Here is a 20,431-nt window from a genome sequence, read left to right on the forward strand (position 1 = left end):
ATTTCTAAGGCTTTAACACCCAGGGAAGAGAACTAGTCCAGGCAAAGTGAGAACTGACCCCAACCTTTGTCCAAATCTTAAACCAAACCTGAAGTAAATTCAGTTAACAGTTATTTCCCTGCACTCGTTTGTGGATGAGAGCGGGATAATGTACAACTGAATGACTCTGCTCTGGTTAGAGCCAGCAAGGACCAGAAAATCCAGTCTTATGATACTTTCAGGCTGATTCCTGGAAAAAAGGGAAGTATACTGTGAGCCTTGGAAGACAATCACAGCTGCAAGGGACCCTGTGAATGTGTGGAAGCTCTGTCCTCTCTAATCAACATACCTTGTTTATTGCGAGTGTTGTGTCAGCTCTGCATACAGCTTTTTTACTCCACTGTGCTACTTAAGAGAGTTAAACCCCACACAAAATTATTTCAGGCACAGTTTATCACTTTTATTATAGGATATGATGCATTAGTTTATTTGTGATAGTTAAATTGTAGTTGTTACATTGATCTGCTAAAATCTACATTAAAAGAGAAAAATGGCAATAAATTTTATTTTTTGATAGTTTAGACATGAGCTCCATTTCTGTAACACTTTGCCTTGTTTTGGAAAACACAGCTAACGTTAATTAAAGGAATTTTTTTTTCTGAACTTGATTTAGGATGTAGGTACATGTTATTGTGAGGCAACTGCAAGGGCTTAAATTTATAGCTCTGTTTGATACATTGTAGGAACTGTGTGTGTTTTTTCCTTGTGCCAAATGCAAGATTGTTTAACCCTCAGTGAGAGGGCTATGATGACTTCATCAAAAATGAGTTTGAGAGGCAACTTGACCGTGGCCTACAAATATCTCCCTGGTAGAGCAGCTACTTCTAACACAAAGCTCTTCAAAGAAAAGACATAAAAGTATCCTGTGACTGGAAGATCAAGCAAAAGCAATCAATACGAAAAAAGTGGAAAAAATATTGAACAAATAACTCATATAAGAAAGGGTGGATTTTCCATCACTGGAAATCCTGAACTGAAAAGCAGTTATGAAATGATGCCAGAATTGAGAGGGGCGAGGTAGCAATAAACCTGGCAAGATTCTCTAGCTACATAATGCAGAATATCAGACAAGATTATTGTACTGGCTACTTCTGGCTCTACAGTCATTGTGATTGTAACTCTGAATTCACACATGCACCTGAATTTCCTCTCCATTCAGTGTGGATTGGCCTCCAGATTCCTATTTGGCCCCATGGAGCAAAACACATATATGAATCTGAATCCTAATTCAAAATCTTTCAAAATCTGAGGTAAGAAGCCTTGGATCTAATATTCTGGCTTTAATGAATTTTTAAACTAAGAGTTTACCAGAGAAAAAAGTGGCTTTTTTTTTTTTTATTTGCTATTCAATGTTCTCTTATTTCCACCACTTGATCATAACAAAAGCTGTTAGCTGCTTTATAACGAGCAATCCAAAAGGCCTTTACCGCTCAAATAACATCCTTATGCATTGTTTGGACTGGTACAGTTCTATTGTAGATAAAGCACAGGTGAAATTTCACGTAAGTGTAGGGAAGAAAAGTGCTGATTTTCACTGCTGCTCCCCCGTGACTTTGTTTATTCAAGAGGAAAGACCCTTTCAGTAACTGAATGGTTTGCAGTTTCATTGTCCCTGGCTGCCTGTCCTGCAAGCCACAACACCGTCCTTCAGCATGTTACATCAGCCGGTCCCATTCAAGCAGATCTGTTTCCCAACATCATTAAATACGGCTCTGGTTTGCACTGTTGAAGGCAATGAATCACAAAAGCTGTGATTCACAGAGTGTTGTTCAGTTACGTACCTGAGCTTGGCTTCAGCTGGGATACAGTCAGATTGGTTCAAAAACATGTGGAAAACACAGTTCATCCAGTCTGCCCTTCTGCAGACAGATGCATTTTCTGTCTGTTGGCAATGGCCAAGGAAGCTCTGGAAGCAGGTCATGTTTTTGCAGGTTAGATGGGAGCTACTTACAAATAGCTTGGATGTGTACTGATCAGCTGCAAGTTTTACAACTTGCAGTTAGTAATTCTCCTGTTAGATCCAAAGCCAGCCTTTTGTGCTCTGTTTTAACTAAGTTTTTAGGACAGCAATAATATCTGGTTCTCCCTTCCCTGAAAATCTTAGTAGAACAAAACTTTGTCACAAATAATAAAGTCTCCCACAATTTGACAATTGCCAAGGCAAAGCCATGATGTTTATTGAAAATTAAAGTTGCAGCCTGAATAAAAGATTCCTTTTATGAATGGAATGACAAGCACCTACACCAAATGCTTTTTTGTTATATAGCAAAGATGTGATAGGACATGATTTGAATAAATGCAGTTGAAGAACATTATTCTTGTCATTCTTGGTGCTTCTTCTCGGAAAAGCATCCTTCAGATCCCACTGGGGTATTTATATTGTGGCTGTTCTGGAGAAAAAAAGTATTTTGCAAACTAGGCAACCCTCTTCTCCTGAGACATAAATAAAGCCACCTCCTGCCTATGCTGCTCTAGTCCAGACTTCTTCCCATCTTACTAAGGGAGCCCTTTTTCATACAGGTGCATGCAGTCTTATCTCCAGGTCTTGAAAAATTACACCCCCCATAAAAGGAAGATCAGCTCATCTGCAAAGCAGTGCAGCAGGAGAAAACTTTAAGGGTGAGGGGAGGGAATGAGATTAAAATTACTGACCAAAAGAAGTAGAAAACATAAATGCATGCTCTTTTCATGCATGGAACTGTGCAGGGGCCAGTAAGGCTTATGGTTTGAGTCATCCTGGCTGCAGATCTCTTCAGAAATTATGATGACCTCCACTAGGACACCAGGAGATGCTGGTCTACCAAGCATATAGTTTCAGACCCTTATAACACAAACATGGGACTTTGTGTAGGCTGAATGCTTCTAAGGCCAAGAAAAGAACAAAAATATAGACAGGCATCTTGAATAGCATGGGCATTGTGTGTTTATGGTAGTAATAGCCTGGAGATCTGTGCTTGCAGCTATGGGATCCTGCAGTCCATTGTGCCTAGGACTGGGGCCCCTTGCAGAGATGCTGTGGAAGGATGCAGAGTGCTGTGTGGAGAAACACAGAGGCTAGAGAAGCAGTATTGCAGCACACAAAATGGAGACATCTCTCAACTTTGCAGCTCACTTAATTGTGGCCCTTCAAGTTGACTTGATCTCAGCATAACCCAACCCGCTGTAAGTCATGGTTGGTTTACGGAAATCTGCATCAGTGCTTCTTCTACTCATAGGCAGAGCTTGGAGTCCTTGTATTTTTTAGAGCTCCACCTATGTAAACTTCTGAATATTCTTTCACAGCCAGCCTGGGAGAAACCGCCAGTAAGAAGCTACAATAGCCATGTCCTGTTCTAGGCAACTTCAAATTTCAGACTCACCTGGGGTTCCTGCTTTGAACACCAGCACAAGGCAGTCCAGCCTACTCTCATTTCAGAAGCTGCAGATGACTGTCATCACCAGAAGTGGTAGCAGCCCTTCCTGGGCACTAGGCATGGCGGTAGTCTTTTGGCACTTGCTTAGGACCTTGGCTTGGATAAGACCACTGAGAATTCAGCAGTGCTGAAGCAGTCGTGCCAAGAGAAATGTGGATCGGTCCCATTAGTTTCATTGGATAACTAGTTTTAAAGAGCCTGATTATAGACATTTTAGTGCCACCGACTTTATGAGTCTTTTCACTGTAGGCTGTGGGTGAGCATTTCACAAACACAATACACAGAGCTAATGTATGCTCGGCCTTGTCACATCCTGGTATTGTCTTCACTGGAAGAGATTGTCTACAGGAATGAAGCTGTAAATTTAAATATGTTAAGTGGCATAAAGAATTCAGTGACTTATTTGGATAATTGAGAACCTCAAGTGAAAACAGGATATTCATTGTCATCCCAGTAGCAAAAATATGCTGGATCCCAAGGCTGTGTCTTGCTAAATAAGGTAGATCTTCTATAGGGCTCCACAAAACAGCAGTGAAGGCAGATTACTTTAATAAATGAGTATCATTTGGTATCTGTGAGCAACATCTTTTTTTTTTAATACAAAGTGGCTGTGGTGTTTAGTCTAGATAATGTATTCTGCTTCCACTGTTGGTATTGATGCCCTTTCAAGTGAACAGAATATGCAGCCATTAATGAGCTTTTTCTGTTAAGATGTTCAGCAATGAAATAATTAACAATGTTGATGTGTAAATTAGGCTTCAGAGTTTAAATTGCCTTTGCAATGAATGAGGCAGATCACTTTTCTCTGGCTCGTGGTTCAGCAGAGCAGGTGAGGACTGGCTAAATGCTAAACATAGCAGTAGTCCCATTAAAAGCACATGCATTAGAGTCTTAGGTCATTTCTAGACCAGAAATGTTACCTGCCTTACTAACATTGTTATTCAGAGAATAACAGGTCTTCTTTGCGCTGTGTCCACTCTCCCTTTTTGGTGGTGGGTCCCCCCCATGGCACCTTGCTGCGTGCAGTGGAGGAACATGGACCCCACATTACAGCACTGGAGGAAGCAATTCCCCCAGGGTCCCAGCTCCTCTGGGTCTCCCACAATGGACTTGTATGAATGTCTGGATGCCCTCAACCATCCCCATGCTGGATGCCACGAAGAAGATGAGCTTTTTCAGATATCTCATCAAACACTTGAATCTCAACAGCCTTTCCCATTCCCTGGCCTACACCAGCCTTTGCAAGAACAGGCAGCCAGTCTGCCTACTTTGTCTCTTTTCCAGTCCTTCTTTTATGGGCAGCCTCCAGGCTGAGGACACACCAAGAGGTGCTGCAGCTGAGGAGAACTGTGTGCCTAGGTCAAAAGGAGTAGAGAAGGAAATGATGTAGCTGCTACTTTATTATGTGTTTATAAAGACTGCTGTCTTTTTACTGTTTCTAAAACAAGACAAAGCAGGATCATGCAATTAATGTCATGTTTGTAAAAAATATATAAAGCATTGAATTTTAGCAAAAAATCAGTATTTCTAGTCAAGTGTTGCTTGCACTGACGTATGAACTTCTGACTTCTACTTCCCTTTATCTTCTCCCAATGGCACTGAGATTGGAGTAATCCCAAAACACAGCTTAGAGCCTTTAAACTCTGCTTCAGAGATAGATTCTCTAGCATCGTTTACCTCTTGCAAATCGGAGGCTGTAGTTTTCCACAGCTGACTCCTAGGGCAAGGCTTAGTGGCAGCAGTCCCACTCACCAGGGCGGCTGGCCTTTTGGGGTCACATTATCAGAGTACAAGAGATGTGGGAAGGGAGTTGTGCTTTGTGGGATGAAAGAATGTGCTGTTTTCTACAACAAGTCACTATTCTATGGATATTGTTTTAAAATATTTGACCTGCTGAGGTCTTATCTGCTGTGGCTTAAGTGTACTTAGGTAGCACAAAGACTTGGCCACTAATATGAAACTATTTGTTTCCTTTCCCCTCACTGAACTTTAGGCTTGAGCAATGTCAGCTAGGAAACAGACTTAATCCAGCATTTTACAAGCACCATGATAAGCATATTCAGTGTCACAAATGAAAAACAAAACTTCTTCAGTGCAACTATTATAAAGGGGGAAAATAACTTTAAAAAAAAAAGCACCTGCAAAACACTTTTTATTCTGTGGATATGGTGGCCTTGTACTTTTTCTCACATGTTAAGACATGAGAATCAACAACACCTATACTTCATGTGACATTCCCATATTCAGAGAACGGATTATTCAGTTGAATTGGTAGTATGTGAAAATAATCCAGGAAAACATACAAAAGAAACATCCTGCATACAGTAACAAGTGGGCTCTCCTTAAGGTTGCCTCACTTTTTGAGAACCTCAGTTGAAATGGCAGCATAGACATAAAAATGGAAGGCGTGATTAAAGTGCCACTGTAAACATAGATAATTGTGAAGCAATTAAAGGAGAAAAAAGGCAGAGGAGCAAAATTATTGGAATAGATGTATTTGTTAGCAATATCATATACAATTAAAGTGGACATACTTAGTGCTATAGGAGCTCCCCAAGCTATTTCAAACTAGATTTCCTACCTGTTTGTGCGACTTCTGTCCCTGGGGTTCTCTGCGTTTCACAAGATTTAATGCTTTTACCTTCCCACCACTGCTGTGAGATACAGAAGTGTTACCAGCTGCGGTCCTGCAGACTGGCACACTCTGGAGTGCAGCAAGGTTGTGGTCAGCTCTGTGACTTGCTGGCACTAACCTGGGATGAAACACACAAGGGTGATGCTGCTGCAGTGTCAGCGCACTCCCAGGCTTCTGCTGCGAACCCTCCTTCTGTTGGCAGGTACAAATGTGAGCCTTCACTCTGACCCAGCGCTGCTCTTGGTTGATGGATAAGCTGGTGTTTCAGGCCCCTTGATAAAAGCCTCCATTGCCCTTACTTGCACATGCAGGACACTGTGTGCACATGAGGTGAGGGAGGGACGTGCGTGTGATCCTCCTGGGAGTCATTGCTTTTAGTAACAGTGGCCTCCCTTCTTCTCTGTTCCTCTCTAGTACCCGTTTAGCATAAATTTGCTTCCTTGGGACTTGTGGCATGTGGCCCATCTGTACAACTTCCCAGACCTTTACCTTTGCAGAACTTTGACTGTGATGCCTCTTGTTTCGTGGCAGGGTGGCCGAGAGTTTCCCTTTTTAGTGGTCTCTGTTAAGGAACAGAGTTCAGGGTCTGCAGCTTTTAGCATTCAGCCTTTTATTGCTCATGGACATTGTGGACATTACACTACTGTCCTTGACACGGTGGCTCTGCCATATATTGTTCAGCACATACATAAAACTGTGCTTTTCTGTAGGGACAGATCCATGTCTAGTGTGTGCTTTTTCTTAAATGCTTTTCCCTGTGTTTTCTGAGTTTGTATTCTTCTGGGTGTAATCATAGTTCTGCCTGGAATACATCAAACTAAGCACTTTCTCTCCTTCCCTCCCTTCATCCCATACTTACTTTCTATTCCCATGCTGCTTCTTTCCTACAGTTCCTCTGGCTCTTTAATCACAGGGCTTTACAGTAGCTAGAACAGTGGCTGTCCTGAATGCCTATTTCTTTCTTGTTATTCATCATGCGCTTAATCTCCTGAATAAAGATAGCCAGAAACATGCCATCAGAAAAGTGAGTCACCTTTTCAATGCTTTGCAACCTTGTGCACCCTCCAGCCAGCTTCACACCTGTTTGGAGTGCGTGTAACGGTGGGTGAAGTTGCCATTTGAGTTGGGAATCTTTTGAATGAAAGCATTTCATAAACTGAAAACACAAAGAACATCAGAGTTGAAAAATCTGCTTGAGTGACTCATCAGAGCCCCAGACTCATACTGACAAACTCTTCAATCCTTCAGGGCTGCAGTCTTTGAGAACAATGCATTTGTATGAAGAAGCACTTAAGTTTTGATGTCAGCAAGAAAATTTCTCCTGTCTTTGGACACCAGAACTTTTTACCAAAAGCCTGTGCAGTGATTCTAGTAGGAATTCTTTACCTTGTTCTTCTGCGGCACTTTATTTGCCATTTGACTGCTGCTTCCCATCCTGATGCTGGATGCAGCGTTTCAGTGAGATGGAGAGCCTGGGAAGTACTTTGGGATAGACAGGGTTAGCAAATGTGTAATCCTGCTGATTGACTTCACCCCCACAGTCAGTTTATCACCCAGAAGCAGCACCACTGAGGCCAGCAGCTAGTACCCTTATGAAAGTGGTGCCAGAGGACAGTCACACTCCCAGATCTCCCAAATTCTTGCGCAGCTCTGATCCAAGCCTCTTGTGTGAGTAAGAGGGGTCCAGAGGGCAAGCAGTTAGATGCACCATAATAGCGGGGATGAGGATGAAGTGTTAATCAGGGAGGGGAACAGGGGTCTGTACCTCCCCATTGGCGATACCCAAGGATACGTGAAGGGATTACACCTGTGCATCCCCTACCCCAAGTCCCATCCCCATTAAGGCTGTCCCTGCCCTGGGTGAAAGAGTGGGCAAAGTGGCTCCCCGCAAACAGCCCCATGCCAGAAGACAGCCCTGCTGGGACCCTGCCTGCCATTTCCTTTCCCTTCCCTACTTCAGCAGGGCCAAGGCGGGAGAACGGGGCTAACTATCTGGTCCACGGGTGTAAAATCAACAAATGCACTTTGAATAGAAAAATGCAATTCAAAGTACAGTGAAGCACAGAGCCCTCTTCTTTTCTGGAAGATCGCAGTACCCGGCGCCTCATAAGTTTGCCCCTGATCATAGAAACAGCTGGAGAGGGGCCTTGCACTGCCACCTGACACATTTTCTTTGGAGGGAAAATAATGTTGTTCTTAAGCGTTGTAAAGCAATAACCCAGCACAAGAGGAAGCGCTCATGACCTGATGTGTTCCCTCTGTTTTTCAGATGAAGGAGCCCCACAGCAAAGGAGACTCGCTGCCCAAGCCCGAGCCCAGGCCCCTCTGGGGCAGCGAGGAGGCAGGTACGGGCAGCGCGTGGCAGGGGGGGCAGCGGGACTGGGGCGGAGGGGGGGGGGAGGCGGGCAGTGCTCTCTGCTTCTGATGTGCCTTTATTCGGGGCTGAAGTGCTTTGTCCCCAAGCCAAGCTTAATTGAAGGATGTTTTTCATGTCAAAATGAGACGTAGGGTCTCACCCACTGAGTGTTTGCTGGACGACAACAACGACGACAGCAACAACAACAACTCACTTGCGTGCAGGATGGCCGCAGTCCACAATGTGCTGCACAAAGGCTCCTGAGGAATTATGCTGTGGCATAATGAGGAGAAACAAAAGCATTATAGCAGATCTGTTTAATAAGCCGTCAGTCCCATTTCGGCATTGACCTGTTATGTGAGCAGAGCTCTCGTTAGCTACCAGCAAGAGTCCTGTGAATATGTTCGAGGGCAAAAAAGTGGCCACTTGGTGACCCCTGGTCTGTACACAGGAGGACCGAGGACATGAGTGCTGTGCACACGAGGAGCCTCATTAGTTTTAGCATAGACAACATAGACTGAATAAACTGAACATGGCGAGCTCACACGCCTTCTTCTTAGGCTGTCTCCTTTCTGTCTTAGGGTTTTGCTTTTGGGGGGCATGTGGCGGGGGGGTGTGTGTGCTTTGTCTTTACTTCTCTTTGCCTTATCATAAGCTTAGATCTTGTTTACAAATGAAAAGTGTACCAGATTAACTTAGATTGTTGGTGCTGTGATTGGATGACATGTCAGAACTGCATTTAAGCCAAGAAAAAAAATGCCCCAAAAATGCTGTGGCTACGCAGTACAAATGTCCCACTAAACATAAACTGCTCCTAGCACGACAAGTGGCTGTCAGATCCTGAGGCAGGTTTCACTTGAATGGTTTGGGGATTTTCTTCCTGCTCTCTTTGCTGTTTTTTGCAACTGTCCCCCTGGGAAACATCCCAGAAGCCTCTGTCCCCATTAGGAGGAAATCTTTCACTTCCTCGCTTTGATTTTGAATGTTTAATGCTCCTGGTTAATTCCCCTGACCTATAACCAGTCTTGGCTTCTACGCATAGAGTTTAAATGCTGATCTAGATGATAAACTTTTATGAAACAAGTTTAGAAATACATTTAATTAACCGAACACTCTCACTCGTTTATGAGATCTCACTGTGGCATGTGAACATTGCAGGTTCACTGATTCCTAAGCAACGTTAGCTATAGCCGTAATACACTTTCTTCTAAAATACAGGAGTCCACACTTGGCCATTTTGTGCTGTGTTTACATGACAAAATTGGGTGTCCTTGTGGTTGATTGCAACAGGCAAAATAATTCCTTGGTCAGAGGATGAGGAGCAAGAAAAGGCAGGATATCACCACGAGAAAGCAATTTTTAAATAATTTCTCCAAATGATCTTTAAAAGCTTTATCAAACATCTGTCTGTCTTAATGAAGAAGTATTTGTCCTAAGCCTCCTGTGACCTTTGAAAGAAGTGTGTGAATTGTCTACAGACTCAACCGTGGCTAACATTTATAGAATTCTCCCGTTATTTCTCTTATATAAATACATACAATATATCTCTTGGACTTGAAAAGTAAATGGAAACAGAAACAAAGGCCTGCCATCTATGGTTTCTACCACTGGATAATCTGGAATTACCGTGCATAACATTAAACAGAGGCACAGCAAAAAGTACATTGCTATCCATTCTTCACAGGCAGCTTTGCCTTCTTCAGAGCTCCACCAGCTCTTAAAGCATGGAAGGGAAATGCCCTCCCTGCATCAGCGTCAATGCAACAGGCAAATCACAGAAGGTGGGAAAGCATCCCTACAATGCTTTGCATTTCCACACATTCATTGAGCTCAAAGATATGTTGTTAGCAAGAAGCAGCTCTTTTCTACATCATTTATCTCAAATTGTTCTTAATTTGGATCTGAAGTGCCTATTAAATAAAGCTTAAAAATGTGTGATACTTAATGCCTCTAGTTTGCAGTGCCAGGCCTATAGCAGTCTTGCCAATTCTTGCAACTTGATGATGAATCTCATGATATTTCAAGTTTCCTTTACATATCCCTACCAGGTTGCCCTAGGAGACTGTTTAGATACTTAATATTTGTGGCTGAAGAGAAAATGTGAGACTGTGAAGCACCTGGAAGTTCTGAAGCCAGAGAACAAGAAGAACAAATTTACCATTGACTATTTTTATTTAAAAATGGTGTGTAAACAAATTTTATAACTTGAGGACAGCATCTGGACTTGTGATTTTGGAATGCTTTAGGTTTGCAACACCGTTCACGTTAACAGCTATTTCATTTTCAATCCTGTGTTCCTGTCTACTGAATTCAATTCACCACAGCATTTCACAACTAAGCTGGCAGTGCCAAGTCTGAGCAGTGAGCACTTACATGTGCCACACTGCTCATACCAGCAGGAAAGCAGCTGTCCCTGACCCAAAATATTGCAGCTCAAGAGCTCAGCTCTGTGCGATTTTTGACCTTCATACTGAGTAGGTCTATATTAATGACTTTCATCACTGATAATGAGACCTACAGTATTTACTCAACCAGTTTTACCGAAGTTATTTGGGATCTTTCCCAGTTATTTTGTCTGCAGGCTACAAAACAGAGTATTTTTCTAAACCTAGTCTGCTTCCCAAATACTATTTCTCATTGTTACATCTATAGCACTCATTCAAACCAGCATTTCAACATTAGACATAGTATTACTATCATCTCAGACATGCAACATTCATGAGGTAACCTGCCCTCTCCCTTCTCTGTCTTCCTCTCCACACTTGAACTTTAAAATGGTGGACTTTTTATTTTAATTTGAGGCTTTAGAGTTTGCTTGGATCATATTTCACCATGAGGGCTAGAAACTCACTACTAAGAGAGGAAAAGAGAGAGAGAAAGAAAGAAAGAAAAGAAAGAGAGAGAAAGGGAAGGAAGGGAAGGGAAGGGAAAGGCAGAAAGGCGGAAAGGCGGAAAGAAAAGGGAGATTTTTATGAGACTGAGATCCCACAATCTTTTTCATGTATTTTCACCTGCTGGGCCTGATTTTCTGCTGCTTAGCCCAAAGCTCTGCAGAATGCTTCTGCTTAGATTGGATATTATTTTGCACCTACCGTGGTATTCACTTTGGCAGATATAAGTGGTTACCCAAGAAGCAAACCAACAGATAATCAGTCTATTGTATTTCCAGGCTTAATGTACTTGATAACATTGGTAGTTTAATGCTCTCAATTACACTTTGAAGTTAAAAGCCCCTTGAACGGAGTGGGGAGAGAGGTGTAGGAGGCTGAGGTATAGTTTAAGAGTTTATCTACAGAGCATAAGCATGGGCAGATCTGCTTTTGCAGTGGGAATTAATGGACTGTCCCCTTCTACATGAGAATGTATGGTGCCTCAAGGGAACAGCAGCCAGAGAGACAGAAATGTAACAATTGGCATTTGCTGGAAATTTTCCCTAGGTGTTGCACCTCATCTTGCAGCTCCATTTTATACATTTCTGCAGATTGCACTGCAAACCATGAAATTGAAACAATGAAACTGAAAACAGCCTATACAGCCAAAAAGCAGACTGTAAAAAAAAAACAACAAAACAAACAAACAAAAAACAAAACCAAAAAACAAACCAAACAAAAAAACCCAAACAAACCAAAAACCCCACTGTAATTGTAAAGCATTTTGTGTATGTACAAAATTCTGAAGGGACAGTAAAAGCAATTCTTTCTCCTTTCTCCTCCTTGAGAAGTAAAAAAAAAGCCTCTGTGAAACTTGTTTCTTACTTGACTGGCACAACCGCTATTTCACAGTTCAGTGTAAATTTTGAGCCCAAGAACGGTCCTCTGAAGTTCCATATGGGTATTCTTGTTTGGGAGTGCCAGAAAGCTTTACTTTGCATTTGCAGAGTTCTCCCTGAAGAAAACTGGACAGGTGCCCCCCATTTGGGAGCACATAGCCTCTTTGCTGTCTGTGAGGACTGGAAGCATAAACACAATTCCTAAACATACCTGTGTTTGAAATGCAGAAGCGCGGCGTTTCTCCCGTACAAAGCTGCCTGAAGCTGAGCTCACCGGAGTGCAAGAGAGAGGATCGCCCCACTGACCCAGCCCTTCTCCCCAGCCCGGCTGTCCCCCCTCTCATCACTCTGTGCTCCAGCTGTGCTTCAGGTATGGAGCAATCAAGTCAGTCAGTGCCTCTCTGCAAGGAAACTGTTAGTCTGATTCAGCTGGCTGTGGAAAATAAGAGTTTGGTTTCCAGACTGATTATCAGGATGGGCATTTTTGTCTCACTTTCCCCCATCAGCTGACCATCATACTTGGCTAATTTTGTCCTTTCAACACAACATTTTTTTAAATTGATCTCCAAACCAGCCTTGGTATTTTTTTTTGCCAATGTTTGTCTCTGAGAAAACTAAGGCTTTACTTCCCAAAACCTAACAATTTGGTAATTTGATTTCCTAATACACAAGTTTTAAAGATTACAGTTTCAAGCCCATGGCATTTCTCAGTTTAATGAAACATCAGCTTTTGTTCTACTTTTCCCTCATCTTTTCCAATAAAGCTCTTTTTCCTGACAAAAAAGCTAGCTCAATTAAAAATGTGATGAAACTGCTCTAAAGGCACAGCTTGAAATTCAGCTTTGCAACTTACAGAAGATAATTATTTCACATTTTATTTTTCTTGTAATGTATTCATTTATACACTACAACATGGTAGAAGATCAAAGGTGTAATAGAGCTTAATTGCAGTTAATATAAATGTCCCTCCATGTGTCATACTGAACTTGCACTAAAAAAGAAATGTAACAGTCTGGGTTGAAGGCATGTGAAGTCATTCCAGATTTACCTGCAGGACAGCCTCACGCCCATCTGCAGCCATCAGTGTCAGGCAGCAAGCAGGGTTCTATGGTGGCTCAGAAGCTGCAATTTGGAAGATCTGTAGCAACCACCCCTTCTAAATTTTTGGTGAAAATTTGTGTTCCCAGTACTTCTAGCACCGAAGAATTTTTCTCAAATACAAACCAAAACCAGAATCTCACCTGACTTCAGACCTCTGCGAAGTTGGGGGTGGTGTCACAGGTTGTCACTCTGGTTTTCGTGACAATGAATGGAGAGGAACCATTTTCTGACCTATAAGAGAACTCTTGTCTGAAGAGGAGAAGAGTCAGTCCCTATGTGTGTCCTTTTCTCTCCCCTGACTATGAAGGAAGGCTAGATGAGCTGGGTTTAACTTCTTAAAAACTTTCAGTGGCGGGGATTCCTCAATACCCCTCTACTCCTTTCTGTCCTTGTTCCAAGCATTATGTTATTGTCCTTAGAGTCCTATTTTCTCGGAGACCCCGTGCAGATATAACACAGAGCTAAGTATCGGTATTTTTTAATCCTTTTTTTTTTTTTTTTTTTTTTTTTGTTAAATTTTCTTCTTGTTCTGTTGAGTTATAAATCTGGCTCCTGACATACCACAGAATGTGGTGAAGGAGGCCAGCACCAAAAGAGCCAGGGCCCTGGAAGGCTTTCTTCCAGAGTGTGGCACTAGATGAGATTTCTGGAGGAACAGTTACGTTGGTGCAGTGGTGGGGGATGAAGGTAAGGGAGGGCAAGAGGATAGAAAAGAGGCCACCAGAGAAAATAGCAGAGTGATGAGGAGGCACCACATCCATTGCTCTCCCAGGTGCCAGAAGGATATCCAGATCTGACCTTTTCTCTTGCCCTAACATTTCCTTCACCACCATGTACTTTCCAGCCAGTATCCAAACTGCACCTCTATTCTGTCTGAGCTCCTGTTTCCCCAGCAGTGATCCACATCTTGGTAGGCAAGACCTAATGGAAAGCCCTTTTGCCTGGAGTCTTGCCAGTGAAAAGAACTCCAGGCCTTATAGGAGAATGTTATATTTTTGAAGAGCAGTACAAGGGGCATCATCCACAACCCTTTTGTGCAGTTATGCAGCTAAGCAATAAATCACACAGAACCATGGGTTGTTGCAAGATTAATAGAGAAAAGCTCTAGAAAAATGTGGCACAGAAGAGAAGCTGAGTATCAGGAGTCTTCTGGTTGTTCATTTGGATTGCTTGGCTCCTGCCCAAGAAGAACTATTGCTATGTATTTTATAGGCATTGAAATAAACTTCAAGTAGCTATAAAAAAAAAACTAATTAAAATGGCCATATTGAATGATGCCCTCACAGAAAAAGGAAAACACTCAGTTGCTATAATTTTCTGTATTTTTTGCTGTTGTTTCTAAAACTGACCTTGAAATTGGGAATGTGCCCATGTTGCTTCCTTACAAAGAAAAAAGACAAAACTGACTATTTTTTTTTTTAATGGTAGCACAAAGTCTCTCTGTATATATTTTTCTGCAGTATATTTTGCAAGAGAAATCTGTGTGACTGCACTTCTCAAAGGGTGAGGTTTGTCCAGGAAGAGGGAACCCTAACCAAGGTAGGGTACCACGTAGCGACATGTCTGGGTTCATCAGCCCTTACCATCACATAGCAGAAATGGATTCTGTAACAGAACAGCCTGACCGAGGAGACATTTAATTCTTTTGACACCGATGCAAATACTCTGAGGTAAATGTGTTTTAGAAGAGAGAAGGGCTAACTGAGGCTTGCTATGCATTATCCCCTAATTACCTTTCAGGGCCCTAGGCAAAGAGGTGGCTGTCCCCACACTGATTGCCTTACGAAAGAGGGGAAAACTTCCTCAAAGAAACCTACTGCTTTCCCAGTTCCTACACAGGAGAATGAAGGCTTCTATTCGTGTGGAGAAGAAACTATGTTTTAAACTTTTTCAGGTCAAATGAAGCAATGACTGATGTCTATGACTGTGTTAAAGCCTCAAAAACCTTCCTGCTTCTCAGGAACCAGGGGAGTAAGGGGTTTGATCCCAGTCGCTGGTATCAGAAAGGATTCATTTTAACTGATGTCAACAATCATATTGTTCCTTGATACCCTCTGTAGTCTCAAGGAGATACTTATATCCGCTTTGTCACTGTACATCTCAGAAGGCAATTTGTGAATATCAGTTCAGTGGTTAGGGAAATGAATTCAAAACCTTTTATTATAATCAGACTTAAATATGTTGGAATGAAATTGCTTAGTTTACCTGAGATACGCTATCATTTTCATTTAGCCTATCACATCATTCAAACAGCATTGTCTGGAGATAATTACTGAAGAAGACAAGCTCTTGTCTGCCTAAAACACAGCAGCATAAACTCATTTACTGCAGATTAAAACAGATGGAAAATTGCTGTTACTTTTAAAATAGCTGCACAAAAAATTAAGTTTGCAAGTATGTTAAAAGTAATTGTAGCAAATGCAAGATTGTGGCTTACAACCTATGTCCTAAACAAAGTATTTCAGGCATCCCAGTAAAAATAAGTAAATTTATTCATAAGAAGGAATTGGAAACTGTAAGAGAAACACCTCTCCACAAAAAGCATCAGATGCCTGTGGACAGCCCCAGGAAAAAAAAAAAAAATTTCTGAACAAAGATTTCATTAGAATAACAACTCAGAGAAAAGTCATAAATATTGAAACAACAAAAAAAGAAGTTTTATTCTATAAACACATGTATGCATCATCACATGGATGTGAATCATCCCACTAGAACTAAGGAGGCTACTTGCCTACCTAAAAATAAATACACTGGTTTGTAGAACTGAGAGTATACATTCTAATACCGTGTGACCTACCATACCCTGGGGTCTATAAATATCCTTTAAGGTAAAATATAACATCATCTGAAGGACTACTTTAGAAGTATCTTCTCTGTCCACACAAACTTTTTCCCCTTACATCTGTTGATACAGGACAGATGTATCAGAATTGCAACACAGTTTTAAACACAGAAACTACAGGTTCTGCTCTGCCGGGCACATTTGCTAGGCTCTCAGCATTGCGGTCTGCCTCCACATCTTCCAGCACCCGCAAAAGTGTAGAGTTTTGAAAGGCAGTGAAAACATGAAATACATTCAGTTTAAAGCAAGGGTTGGAGGTATTCACAAGTATTTCACTTATGCCAGAACTACCATAACTGTTCAGACTGGTTTGTATTATCCTTCCCTTAAAAAAAAATAAATAAATTCCTCCTCTTCCAGGTCAGGAGGGACTGGCTAACTGAGGGACAGCCTGGCAATCTCTGTACTAAGTGTTTTGAGAGGACAAGTACATGATTTTGCAGTGTTATAGTGCTGTTTAGAGGGAACCTGTAGGTCACCCATCCCACCCTGAGGCCAGACCATGGCCAGCACTGGAGCAGGTCAGCGTGGCTTTGCCTGGTTGAGGCTTGGAAACTTCCAGGGACAGAGTTTCCCCCAACTCTCCAGGAAGCCTGTTCTCAGACTGCACTACCCTCCTGGTGGGCATTTTGTTTCCTAATGTCCGAGCTGAACACTCATCTTGCTGCCATTGCCCCCTCTTGCACCTTCTGTTACCACTGAGAAGAGTTTAGCTCTGGTGTCACTGTAGCTCCTCATCATGAAGTCATAGGCTGCTGTTCAACTCCCTTTGGCCTCCTCTTCATCAGATTATACAAGCCCAGCTCTTCAGTCTCTCCTCAGTGGTCCTGTGCGCTAGACCCCTGACCATCCTGGTAGCTCTCCACTCTGGCTCTCTCCAGTTTCTTGACATCCTTCTTGAAGTGGGTGGCCAAAACTGTACACAGTTTTCCATATTCTATTTGACTCCACCCTGTGAAATAAAGACATGAGAAAGTGATCTCTTTCACTTGAAATAATTTTGAAGATGACTTTGAACTCATGATGTTCCTCTGAAGGTGACTGTGGCTGATGAAGTTGCTTTCAGAGTGCTGGCTTCAACTCGAAGCAGCCAGGAAGAAAGGCCTGAGGGAGAAAAGAAAGTGAGATGTAGGAGCAGATTAAGGAAAAAAGATCCCTCCAAGCAGTAGTGGAAAAGACAGAAAGAAGGCAGAGGAAAAGCAAGGCTGAAAAAAAAGAGCAAGGGGACAGTGCAGAAAATTATGTCCTGTCACTATTGTTACACTGTGATCCAGGACAAATGTAGACTAATACAACCTACTTAGCAAATGGGGATGGGTCATGTTTGAAATCATTTAAGCTAACAAGTTTCATTCTCTGGAGATGGGAAAGGCAATGGCAAAAAGAGTCCTCCAAATAATTGCCTTGCTCTACATCTCACTGAGTATGTTGCTCAGGAGCTTTACCATGACAGCACTTGAAATATATCTTTCATTTATTTCAGTCCCTTTATAACACTGTAGGAGCACTACATTTCTGTCTTAGAGGGGGACGTCCAAAATACCCTCTGTCAGGGATTTTGTCTCAGCTTTCTGTGCTGCCCACTTGCACCAGCATATGCAAGCTTGCCTCTGCCTCCCAGCTGACTGAGGAATGACTGAATAAGGAGAACCCAATCTGGAATTTGAATTGGTCCTCCTGGAAATGCTGTTTGAAGTCTTCCAAATCAATGAATAAGTTGTCCATACAAGGACTTCCTCCAAAAACGACGTCACTGCGTTGAGGGCAGCACACTACCCTCCCCACAACTCTGCAAAGATGTGACTAACAACAACTTGCTCAAGAGCTAATGCATAAGCAGAACTTCACTTTACACAAGAAAAACTCATATTTTTGGACTTAGCTTCTGGAAAAAAAAATAAAATAATAAAAATCATGTGACAAAACCAAAGGAGCGAACAGACCTGACATCATGAGGGTTGGCAGTGTACTCCAGACCAGCCAATGTTTATGGAAAGATGAGGGCTAAACTTCTCTCGTGTCAAATCTGTGCGTGGTAAAGAAGTGCCTCACCAGGCAGGACCAGAAAGGGCTTTCATCCTGTTCGCACCTTGCTGCCTTGCATACTTCCTTGGAGTTTTTGTAGCGCAGATGGGACTGTTTCCCAGACTTCCTGGAGGCAAAAGAGAACCAATTCCTGTCAGAAAAGACAGCCTGGAAAATAGCTTTCTCTTTTTATAGAAGTCAGAGAGTTGTTTGTGATTCTTGCAGCCCACAATGGCTCTACAACCCTCTGCAGTTTCAGCAGGATGTTGTGTTGTGCGGGACCTGCCTTCAGCTGTTGTGCCGTGTTGCTATGCACTCACGCTGACAGCTGCTGTGTTTTGCTCCAAATTAGTGCCTGCCTTTCGCTCCGGAGTGAAGTAATACCTACACGCAGGGCCAGATTCCAGTTCGCTATGGAAATGCCCCCAAAACAAGTGAAAATACTACCAAAACAGATGCTTTGTACCCATTTCCTGATCAGTCACACGATACTTCCTCTTTCTATATGGAGTTCCCCATGCACTCCCACGCCAGTTCCCTTTTTTTTCTTTCCTAGCAGTCTAAACATTTCGTGTTGTGAAAAGAATTCAGCATCTCAGCGGTTCCACATTTCTTGTAAGCTGGCCCCGCAGAAGTGTCAGGATGCTGAGCCATGCTCGTGAATGATGGCATACAGCCTGGAAGCCTGTCTTTCTTCCTGCAGAGCCAATTTAAAGTAAAACGTGATTTTGAAATCTATTTAAAGATCTTCCGGGAAAAATGATAGTGAGTGATGAAAGAGCACCTTTTACAAGTCAGTAGCTGTAATATGTTGATAAGATGATAGTTTTTAATCAGTTTAGCATTCTTAAATTGCTTTAAGAGCATCTGAATTGCCACTTTGGTCCAACCAAAGTCCACTTGGCCCAGGATCTCATCTCCAGTAATGGTCAGTGTCAGATACCACACAGAGGTGTTTCTCAACATGTGGCAGTCCTGGTAGTCCATTAAACACCAGATGGTGAGCTGAAAAACAGTCACAATTTTTTTTCTAACTAACTGATCAGTCAAGCAAAAGAAACACAGAAATAAAAATAATAATATTCCCAAAACATTCTTGAAAAAGGCAAGTGAGTGAACACTCAAAGCTTAGCTTCATTATAGTTGTTTCTGAATTTAAACCTTATAGCTGTGTTGTATAAGGTAGTCCATGGATAGTTTTCCAAAATCCTAAGTATTCCCTGAATTAACAGGATTTGAGAGACACTGTTAAAGGGGAAGGCGCAAGATACTCAGAAACACTCAGAGATGTTTATTTCCTATCCTGGCAGCCACAGACAGGCTTATACAACAAAGTGGGACCTGATGTCTCAGGCTCATAATATTGTTCAATATTTAAAACACCACATCTAAGAATAAAGATGTGTATAAAGAAAAAACACTCATTATATTAATGAATTAATGTTGGTTCTCACAGTCTCTAACATCATAACAGCCTTCCCCCCCCGAAAAAAATCACATTTTCCTATTGAGCTGTCTTTAACAAATGTGTTCACTAGTTCGTTAGTCATTACTGTACATATAAGTATGTTCCAGTGAGCACAAATGCACGAATAGAAGTCCTTTTGTATTATTCTATGACTCAGCTCACAGAGCCAAAGTGACTTGGAAGTTTACTAGTTGTGGTTGCAGTACCTAAAGACAAATACACTTGAAATAACTAGGGTGAATGCTCTGGGGCTTGAGTGATTACAGATCTTTCATCAGTGTGACCTGAGACTAGAAGAAAGAGTTATAAGTTCTGCGTATGCTGTTCAAATTAGAAAAGTTAAACAAAATAGAATAAATACATTTTAAATTAAAAACATGATCACAGGGATAAATACATATGCATATATAATACTAAAGATGAGAAAAATGTGGTCTGTAACAAATACTTCAGAGTGCTATCTCAAGACAAAGCTGGGCATACTTTACTACCATGTACTACTCATTTTGAAGCAGGTATAGTGAAATCAAAAAAGGATTATGCAGATACAGGGTTACTACTCAGCTGAATCTGGCATATGCAGCTCCTTGTGTATTTTATACTTTCATACCTCAAACACTGGCACAAACAGATTTTCCTCCTTTCTGAGAAATTCCCTTCCTTCCTCTGCTCCTTGTCTGCCTATACATCATTTCTGCAAAAAGCGCTAAGAATCTCAAAATTACGGAACAGGTCAAAACTAGAGTATTATTTGCAAACCTCATGGAACTTAGGAGAAGACCA

The 20,431-nt window shown here is 42.0% G+C and overlaps 1 protein-coding gene across 2 annotated transcripts in view; it reads left to right on the forward strand.

Annotated features, from left to right (window-relative positions):
- SGK1 (serum/glucocorticoid regulated kinase 1) overlaps positions 1 to 20,431 on the forward strand; it is a 79,287-nt gene that overhangs the window by 43,325 nt on the left and 15,531 nt on the right. The window contains exons 2-3 of one of the 2 annotated variants that reach the window (XM_030022747.1): positions 42 to 46; positions 8,357 to 8,432. In XM_030022747.1, the coding sequence (XP_029878607.1) occupies positions 8,357 to 8,432 (76 nt within the window). In that variant the 5' untranslated portion in view covers positions 42 to 46. The remainder of the gene's footprint in view (positions 1 to 41; positions 47 to 8,356; positions 8,433 to 20,431) is intronic. The other variant, XM_030022744.2, reaches the window with a different exon arrangement.

This window comes from Aquila chrysaetos, chromosome 8 (genome assembly GCF_900496995.4).
Source record: "Aquila chrysaetos chrysaetos chromosome 8, bAquChr1.4, whole genome shotgun sequence".
Classification (NCBI taxonomy): Eukaryota; Metazoa; Chordata; class Aves; order Accipitriformes; family Accipitridae; genus Aquila; species Aquila chrysaetos.